Source organism: Ursus maritimus, unplaced genomic scaffold (genome assembly GCF_017311325.1).
Source record: "Ursus maritimus isolate PB19 unplaced genomic scaffold, ASM1731132v1 scaffold_7, whole genome shotgun sequence".
Taxonomy (NCBI): domain Eukaryota; kingdom Metazoa; phylum Chordata; class Mammalia; order Carnivora; family Ursidae; genus Ursus; species Ursus maritimus.
In genome coordinates this window covers 13,423,001-13,432,650 of record NW_024426885.1, presented here as the reverse complement: position 1 = coordinate 13,432,650, position 9,650 = coordinate 13,423,001, and the positions used below count along the sequence as shown (strand labels likewise).

The 9,650-nt window shown below is 54.7% G+C and overlaps 1 protein-coding gene across 3 annotated transcripts in view; it reads left to right on the top strand.

Annotated features, from left to right (window-relative positions):
• The window catches only part of EMX2 (empty spiracles homeobox 2), a 7,868-nt gene extending 1,269 nt beyond the window's left edge, over nt 1-6,599 (top strand). Inside the window, exons 1-3 of one of the 3 annotated variants that reach the window (XM_040624540.1) lie at nt 8-753; nt 2,697-2,881; nt 5,103-6,599. In XM_040624540.1, the coding sequence (XP_040480474.1) occupies nt 348-753; nt 2,697-2,881; nt 5,103-5,270 (759 nt within the window). In that variant the 5' untranslated portion in view covers nt 8-347 and the 3' untranslated portion in view covers nt 5,271-6,599. Of the gene's footprint in view, nt 1-7; nt 754-2,696; nt 2,882-5,102 lie in introns of those variants that run through there. The other 2 variants (XM_040624542.1, XM_040624543.1) reach the window with 2 other exon arrangements.
• Nucleotides 6,600-9,650: the final 3,051 nt, after the last annotated feature.

Genomic DNA, 9,650 nt, shown 5'->3' with positions numbered 1-9,650 from the left:
CAAAAAAAAAAAAAAAAAAAGAAAGAAAGAAAGAAAAAAGAAAAAAAAAGAAAAAAAATTACCCCAATCCACGCCTGCAAATTCTTCTGGAAGGATTTTTCCCCCTCTCTCCAGGTTGGGCGCGTTTGGTGCAAGATTCTCGGGATCCTCGGCGTTGCCTCTCCCTCCCCCCTCCCCCCTCCTTTCCTTTTCCTTTCCTTTCTTTCTTCCTTTCCTCCCCCCACCCCCACCCCAAACAAACAAGTCCCCAATTCTCGTCCGTCCTCGCCGCGGGCAGCGGGCGGCGGAGGCAGCGTGCCGCGGTCGCCGGGAGCCGGGAGCCTCGGGCGCCCGCTCCTTGGCGCAGCATGTTCCAGCCGGCGCCCAAGCGCTGCTTCACCATCGAGTCGCTGGTGGCCAAGGACAGTCCCCTGCCCGCCTCGCGCTCTGAGGACCCCATCCGTCCCGCGGCGCTCAGCTACGCCAACTCCAGCCCCATAAACCCGTTCCTCAACGGCTTCCACTCGGCCGCCGCCGCCGCCGCCGGCAGGGGCGTCTACTCCAACCCGGACTTGGTGTTCGCCGAGGCGGTCTCGCACCCGCCCAACCCCGCGGTGCCCGTGCACCCAGTGCCGCCGCCGCACGCCCTGGCCGCCCACCCCCTGCCCTCCTCGCACTCGCCACACCCCCTCTTCGCCTCGCAGCAGCGGGACCCGTCTACCTTCTACCCCTGGCTCATCCACCGCTACCGATATCTGGGCCACCGCTTCCAAGGTACGTGCCACGTCGCGGGGCTGCGGCGCGCCGCGTCCTGTCCGGTCTTCGGCCTGCGCCGGGTGGGCGCTTGGCAAGGCCTGGGAGGAGGTGCCTCCAGCTCGTGGGCCCGCGCGCCCGGTTCGGAAACTGGGCAGCGAGGGACCGGGCATGGTGTTGGTCCCCAGTCTTCGAAGCTGCGGCCGCTTTGGGGGCTGGCCTGGGGCCGCTGGACCCCTTAGAGAGGAGCGCAAACGAAGAAGTTGTCCCCGAGTGCTCTCGGGTGGAGACAGGCTGGGACAGCCTTCTCAGAGCGCCCGCCGCCAAGGAGTCCCGGAGCCCGCGGGGTACCCAGGCTCTCCGTCTCCTCCGCGGTGCCCTTGTTGCCCTAGCTCCGAGGGGCACGGCCACGGCCCGGCCGCCAGGTTCGCCTTCGACTGCGGGAGAGACCCTGTTCGCCACCCACTCCTCGCGCCTTCAAGCCTAGCCCCGCGACTTCTCAGTTTCCGACCCTCTTCGGGCGGCGAGGAGACCCTCGCGCCCCCAGAGCGAAGCCTGGGGGTTTGTTTTTCCTTTTTTTTTTTTTTTTCCAGGCCTGGGGAGGAGCCTGGAACCCTCGCGGGTAGTAACCTCCGAGGCTCGGCACTCTCGCCAAGACCTGCTCAGAATCAGGGGTAGAGCGCCCGCGGCGGGAGGCGGGTTCGGTCTGGTTTTTGTTTTTGTTTTTGTTTTAAAAGAAATGAACCGTATCAGGAGATAGGCTGGACGAAAAGGTCTATTTGAGTGTTTTCCCTTCTTGCTATTTTTTAATTTGTTTGATTTTTTTTTCTCTGGGTGGGGGTAGGAGGAAAGTTAAAACTCCAGAAAAGCGGACGAGTAATTAGTTTAGTGGTGGGAGTTGGGGGAAAAGACCTACCTCCCGCGACAGCCGATCAATACTCGGCGGCTTGTCCATTCGTTAACCCTTCGCGTTCCTGCCAGAGCCTAGAGTCCGGTAGATGCCACCACCACCCCCAATTACAAACAAAACAAAACAAAAACAACCTTTCATCCTAATTCCGGGACCGGATTTGCCCCCATTCTCGCCTAAACTGTCAGTTTGTTTTTCTTTGTTAGGGTTTTTAAGTGAATCGATTTCCCACCCTCCTGAGTGAACCTGAAACTACTCTGGCTTTGCTCACAGTTTATGGCTCCTTTCCTCATTCTCTGCCAGCTACGCTCTTGGTGCCCCCACCAGGCCCGAAGTAGCCGGGATCTTCTGGGACCTCGGACAGTCCCATAGGACGCCCGCAACTCGGCAGCCCCTGGGTTTCGATCCCTTCACTCGCGTCTTCTAGTTCTCTGGAGCGGGGCAGTGCGGAAGCCGGGTCCTCGGGAGGCAGTGGCTGTGGCAACCCGGAGCACCCTCCTGCGATATTTCGGTACCTGCCGGGCCACAGCCACATGCCCGGCCTCTGCACTTTCCCGGAGGGGAAGAGACTTAAATCATTCAAAACTGAGTTCCCGAAAAAACTCTGGATAGCGGCCCGCCGCCTCTCCACCCCGGGGGTTAAAGTTCCCCAAGGTTAGAAAAAAGACAAAGTTTCCCTGGGTCTTGGGCGCCAATCCCGGGGCCTGGCTCTGCTGCCCCTCCTCTGCCCCGGGCGCCCGGGCGCGGAGACGGTGAGGCCCGTGGCGCCGCGGCGGCTGCGAAGCCCGCCGAGGTCAGGAGCCTGGGGACTTTTCCTGCCCGGGCAGCTGCTGGGTGGGTGCTGCACGGGTACAGGCTCGGTATTCCGGGCGGGCAGCTGGGCCGGCGTCCCCTTCGCGCACCTCTGGAGGGTCCTGGGTCCCCACGGGCCGATCCGCACCGGCTGCGCAAAGGCCATGAGCGTTGTGCCCCGCCAGCCCGGCTCGGGAGAAGCGTGCCGCCCGGCCGGCCAGGACGGTCCCTTCTAACGGGACTTCTGCTATGCCCCTGGCAGGGAACGACACAAGCCCGGAGAGCTTCCTTTTGCACAACGCGCTGGCCCGAAAGCCGAAGCGGATCCGAACCGCCTTTTCCCCGTCCCAGCTTCTGAGGCTGGAACACGCCTTCGAGAAGAACCACTACGTGGTGGGCGCCGAGAGGAAGCAGCTGGCGCACAGCCTCAGCCTCACGGAAACTCAGGTGAGCGAGGCGTGCACCCGAGGACCCCACCCCACTTTCTGGCCCCCTGCAGTTGGCACACAAGTGCGGAGCTCCGAGACGGCCTTTGGCAAAGAGCGCTGGAGGTGGTTCCACACTTGGGTTCAGAACATATAAGTTTTGAGCTGCCTGGCTTCCTTGGGCTCCAGCAAGGGGCTGTAAGAGCCGACCCACCCCAGGCTCTGGGGAGACCGGCTGAGTAGCTCCCTCCGGTCTGGCTGGGCATGACTTACAGTTTCTGGTTAAGACACCTGTGCACTTTTGGTGAGACTTTCAGTTAGAGTCTGGGACTCAGGTGGGCGCCTGGAGAAGGAGAGCGCAGAAGGTGAGGGGCAGGGGTGGGGATGCATGAAACTCGAGTCTGGAGATGTCTGGGAGTGGGTTAAATGAGTTCTGTGCTACTGCAGACCCAAGGTTCACACCTATGGCTCCAGTTACTCCCCTTGGGGGGATCAGAGAATCAGAAGGCAGAGGCCAGACATCCTAGGTGCGTCCCTAAATCAGCGAAATGGAGGTGGAAGGCTGCAGAGAAGGGCTGCCTCGGGGGACAGACCCTTGTGGCGCAGCAGGGCTCGGAGGGGGGCCTGGCTCCGGCCTGCTGGGGTCGGGGAGGGCGCTTAGGGCTACAGTAGGCACTACTGTACGTGAAGCCGCAAGGCGAGGTCAAAGTTCCCGGCAAACAGTAACATTTTGGGGCAGATTAAGTTGTAACACTTTTTCTGGGAGGCGCAAAGAGGTCGAGGCTTTTGTTTTTAAAACGTCCCCCTGGACAAAACCGAGGAGGGCCTCGCGGGTTGGTGCGGGGCCTGGCACAAGGCGCGGCCCGGCTGATTTCTCCTGGATAGCCGAGGCCGCGGTGGTCTTTGTCCGCCTCGCTGCCCATGCTGCCTGGAGTCTTTGTGTGCGTGTCAAGCCCCGAGCGCACCGACGCGCGCCTTGGGCGAGCGCCGGGGAGAAATGAACCGTCCTCCCCCTCAATTAGCAAACTCAAAGCAAATTAAACTCAGCCTTGTTCCAGCTCGGCTTTTTCATGGGGCACTTTGGGGGACTGGGGCATTGGGGAGAGCAAGCCGGGACCTGGGCCGGCCTTCTAAAAGGAGGGAGTGGGGCGGGCTTCAGGGGCCTGGGCTGCTGCTTTCGGGAAGGGACAGGCCTGGGGGCAGGGGAGATGCCGTCACCAGCATTTCCCTCACTGTACCGCACTGCTGAGAAGCTGGGACAATGTTGGCTTCTTGCAAGGTGGCTGAAGGGGACCCACTGCCCAGCTCCCCCAGGGAGGTGATGGGGATTGCAGTCCAGCCCTACATCGTTGCTCGCCGGACCTCTAGCAGCTGCTCTGGGGAGATGCGGCCGCCAGCCCCGCTCTGATGGGAGGTGATGTGACCAGGGTGCGAGCTGGGGCCTGGTGGGTCCTGGGGCTGGTCCGGAGGAGGGAAGGGAGGGAGTTCCATCTCTTCTCCTCTCCTCTTTCTTAGTTTCTCTCCCACTTCCTCCTTATCCCAAGGTCTTTCAGAAGCTTTCACTTTTGAGCTTCTTTTCCTAGCTGGAAAGGTACAGCGGGGCTGGTCCCCAGGCCTCTGCATCCCACCATCCCCCAGGCTTCCTCCAGTACTCCCCCGCCCCCCAACTCGTGCTCACCTGCAAGAGTCCTGGGCAAGGAAGAGGAAGCTCAGGCAAATCCTGACTGCCTACCCAGGGCCGAGGCTTTGCAGAGGAAGCGCTATATTTAGGCAATGCTGCGGAAACAGACAAAATAGAAAGCACATTGGGCCTTGCACAAGAAAGCTGCCAGAGCCGGCCGGGAATAAGGTCTTCCCTGCACTAGCTAGGTAGAGGGAGTCAGGGACTTGTCTTTTTATTTTACCTTACTTATTATTGTTGTAGGGGTTTCCCAGGGTTTGCAAGGCTTTTGCTCTCAGCAGGAGGTGGGTGTCCCCTTCAGGGCCAGGCGCGTGCAGGGGCACTGTGCCCTCTGGACCATCTAGCCTGGGGGAAGCGCCCCGCCGGGGCCCAGAAGGGCAGGGAGCGAGGCTTCCTAGCTGACAGCACTAGGAGCTCGGCTCCCAGAAGGGAGACCTTGGGGAGGTCCGCCCTTCGGATGCGCAGCTGGGGGACTGGGCTCTCGAAGGCGCCACACGGAGGAGGAAGTGGCAGGAGGGCGCTGGAGAGGTACTAATGCGCCCCCTCTGCATCTCGTCTGCAGGTAAAAGTATGGTTTCAGAACCGAAGGACGAAGTTCAAAAGACAGAAGCTGGAGGAAGAAGGCTCAGATTCGCAACAAAAGAAAAAAGGGACGCACCATATTAACCGGTGGAGAATCGCCACCAAACAGGCGAGTCCCGAGGAAATAGACGTGACCTCAGATGATTAAAAACACAAACCGAACCCCACAGAAACGGACACCACGGAGCAAAACAGAGACAGGGAGAGGAGGGGTAGAAGAAAAGAAAAAAAAAAAACCTACAAAACAAAAACAAACCGCACACACACATTCACCGAGAAGAGGAAGAGGGAGTCAGAGAGAGCGGCGGCGCGTCGCGGACTTTGGGCAGCGAGGGCGCAGGGTCCTGATCCCAGGCTGCGCGGAGATGGCCGAGGACGCAGGCTTCTTGATCAACATGCAACCCTTGTCTAAAGAGGCAGCTGAGTGAGAGAGCGAGAGAGAGAGAAAGAGAGAGTGAGAGAGAGAGAAAGAGAGAGTGAGAGAGAGAGATCCAAATGGGGCACAGCCGAAGGCGCTCTGAACAAGGGAAGCTGTCAGTCAAACGCCAACCCAGCGAGACAAGATGATTGGCAGGTATTCCGTTTATCGCAGTCCTGATTTAAAAAAAATTATAATGATAATAATAATGATGATAAAAGAAAACCCCAACCAGGCACAGGACTTTTTCTTTTGCACTTCGCAGAGTTTCCCCCCAATCTTTAAAAATAATTAGTAATACTAGCAATCGAAATTCCATATCCAGCCCCATCCCACACCTGTTCAAAAACTTGAATTGCATGTAGCAGTTGTTGGGCGAATGGTGTCTAAAGACAGAAAATGAATTGTAATTTTCTTTTCCTTTTAAAGACAGGTTCTGTGTGCTTTTTATTTTGATTTTTTTTTCGAGAAATGTGCAGTCTGTAAACACTTTTTGATACCTTCTGACGTCAAAGTGATTGTGAAAGGTAAATGAAGTAGGCTCGGCGATAGTGGTCCTCTTACAGAGAAATGGGGAGCAGGATGGGGGGCTGGGGGTGGCGGGGGAGGGTGCCCACAAGAGGAGTCAGGACTTGTGCTGGGAAAGAAAAACCCTAAATTAATTCTATTTCTTGAACATTCCCTTTCCTAACATCCCGAAGGCTTAAAACCACGAAGTAAACTCCTTTTGGTGGTTGGAGAGATTGGCCGAATTCAACCATTCGCTGTAAGGCCATTCCCAAACTTTAAATCTATCTATTTCAAAAACTGAAGGACTGTAGTTAGCGGGGATGATGTTAAGTGTGGCCAAGGACATGGCGGCAAGTTTTCAAGCACTGAGTTTCTATTCCAAGATCATAGACTTACTAAAGAGAGTGACAAATGCTTCCTTAATGTCTTCTATACCAGAATGTAAATATTTTTGTGTTTTGTGTTAATTTGTTAGAATTCTAACACACTATATACTTCCAAGAAGTATGTCAATGTCAATATTTTGTCAATAAAGATTTATCAATATGCCCTCAGAGTAGTTGTTTTGAGAAATTGAAGTGAGTTTTTTTTTTTTTAAGTATCTATAATTTGAGTGTGGTCCTTCTCCAATGAGGCTCAAGAAACCCAGGCTCCTCACCCACAAAAGGGCCAGACTGATGGATTCTTGGGCATTTTAAAGAGAGATGAGGGTGGAAAAGGGAGAGGATTAGGAAAACTTAAGTCCTTCAGAAAAGGGTTGGGAGGAAAGTTTTCCAACCAGATTTTTGCCCATTGCAAGGCTCCCTGAGGGACTTTGGTTTGAACTTCAGGTTAAAAAATGCTTACTTCTTTTTAACTTCTAGTCGTTGTTGTTGTTGTTGTTTCAATCCAGACGTATAGTTACACATCGAAGAATATTCCCCTAGGATTGCAGGAAACGCTTAGCAGAATCAGAATCCTGGGACTTTTAAACTGTGCTTCTGACTTCAAACCCCAAAGTACAAGCTCCTCCCCCACCCCCTTCCTTCTCTTCCTTTCCTTCTCTTCCCTTACTTCCTCCCTCCCTTCTTTCCTTCCTTCTTTCCTTCCTTCCCTCCTTCCCCCCTTCCTTCCTTCCTCTCTGTCGGGCCCCAATCTGCTGAAGGTGAGGAGGCAAGCCCAAGGCCCTCAGCAGCCTTAGAAGGCAAGCATTCCGAGAAACCTTCAACTCTTAATTTTAACATTAAAGAAAAAGTTGTAACCAGTCTTGGAGGAAACTTAGCTTTTTTTCCTTCCTCCTTCCCCCTTCTGGGGGTACGAGGTTGTTTTTGCATGCTTCATTTGCTTCTTATCCTGATAGGCTGCATTAATCAGTTTTATTTCCATTGATAGAGAAACCTCGTCTGTTCTGTTCGAGCTACAAAGCGTCCTGCGAGCTTTTGTGAAAGTGCAAATCAGTTTAAGCAATTATCATACCAGGAATATGAAGGGGAAAGAGGAGGCCTTGCCCAGTGGTCTCCTTTAATCTCTTAATCCACGGATCCAGGGGGGCCGCCTGGACATAATTTAGGACAATCTCCCCACCCTTTACACTGTGATAAGGCCAAGTTACAATGCAGGGCAAAAATACAAGCTTTGTTAACACCCTGCCTTGAAAAGTTAAGATTAGACATTCCGTGCACGTGTGGGGACTATAGGGCACTATGGAAATTTTTCTTTATTTTTTTCCTCCCCTCCTCTCTTCTAAAGTAGAATTCATTCTTGGTTTCTCTCCCTCTTTTTTTTTCTTTATCTCCGCCTGTCTCTCCTTTTTTTCTCCTTCTTGGTTCCTCTGGAGAACCTTGGCTGTCCACGGCATATTTTCACGCACGCAGACTGCTCTGGGAAGGTGTGTGTATTGTGGGGGACACTTAGCTGCAGGAGGATGCTGGGGTGAGGCGAGCTGCCTGGAGAATTCCAGGCTAGCTTCTCAAAGGGACAGGTGCTACCCTGGGTATCCGGAAACTGAAGTTGGCTTTCGAGCTGCTTTGACAGCAAGACCTCCCTGTCGGATGGCTGTCCCGAGTGCTTTACAGTCACTGCAACAGTACCTCTTCCCCTTTTCTTAAACAAGTCACCTTCTCCCTCCACTCATTTCCCCAGATCCAGAATGCCTCAAACACGGAGCACAGACATGTCAAAATTCCCACTGGCCTTTCCAGAAAAAAAAAAATTCTCATCTTAATAAAAGGCTTATTTCTGCAGAAAGTATATACTTTTTTTTTTTAAGTACAAGAAAAGGGATAGGGTGACCAAGATTTTTTTTTTTTTTTTTTTTTTTGGTAAACGTCCTATGTAGTGTAACAGCAATAAAATCATCAGAGAATACTATTAGCTTTGGAAAAAAAAAACCTAAAAGCTTTATTACAAACCAAGCTTTGAAAATAGGGGGGATTAGGCGGCTGAAAGGGTCCCACAATGGTAAGAAGAAAAGGTTTCATGCTAATGAGGTTAATGCCCTTTGTATCTCAGGCCTCCACATCTTCATTACGCGCTATCTCCGGCTGCACGGAGCGGCTCAGAGAGCCGCAATCCACTCCAACGCCCCCCTTCCCGGCCCAAAGAAGGATTTGATAGCAGCTCTGTTCAAACTAGATAATTATATCTTTTCAAGTCGGAATTAAGATAAAGAAAGTGAAGCAGAGGCGGCTCGCCTTGATCCACTGCAAACAAATTTGGCGCACTTTCGAGTCCTTCCCCCGCCTCAAAAAGGCAGGACAGTCAGCTTATTAGCCGCTCGTTTGCTTTATTAATTCATCTATTTAAAGTGGCAGGATTAGAGCGTCTAATGTGGACGCGGGCTGCCGTGGCGTTGAGGAATATAAATATTTGCGAGATGCCATCCCACGATGACTATCTGGGCGCGGGGCGCGGGGCGCAGGGCGCGGGGCACGGTGCGGGGCGCGTGTGCCTTGCGGCTGCGTCCCCTTCCCACTGAGCGCATGCGGGACTGGAGCCCTTTGGGCAGGGGTACGGTGGGAGCTGTGTGCCCCAGGTCTGTGTACTCTTGCGTGGTATACGGGTGCCAGGCCTAGATGCCCCTGTAAGGGCTTTACGGGCATCGAGGCGCAGGTCGGGCGTTCTTCCCTGCACATGGCGGAACTGCACGCGAGTTGCCTTGTGTCCCGCCTGTTACCCCGAATGGGGATGAAGGTTACGTTTGATCCGCATCCTGCTCCCTTGTTGATTGCTTGTGGGCCTTTTCTGTGTAGTCCCCTGTGTCAAGGGGACTCTGAGTGGGTTCTCAGTTGCGTTATCCTGGGAAAGTCAAGCGGAGTGTACGATGCCCGTGTGCCCCAGCTAGGTTCTCGTGCCAGGTACACGTGGGCTTCGTGTGCGTTTCTCACTTGGGGTCCTATTCCTCCGCACCCAAGGGTCCGGTATGCAGGCGCGGGGCCGGAGGGGGTCGGGGTCGGGCTTTTTCGAGGCCCCAGAAACTCCTGGGGAGGCAGAAGCCTTGGGACCTCCGGACGGTTCCCCCATTCTGCCTTTCCTTCTGGGTGTCCGGTGCCCCCAGCTCCCTCCGACTCTGCTCCTGGCAGCCGAGCCGAGCCGGAGCGGGAGCGTTGGCGGCGGCCCGGA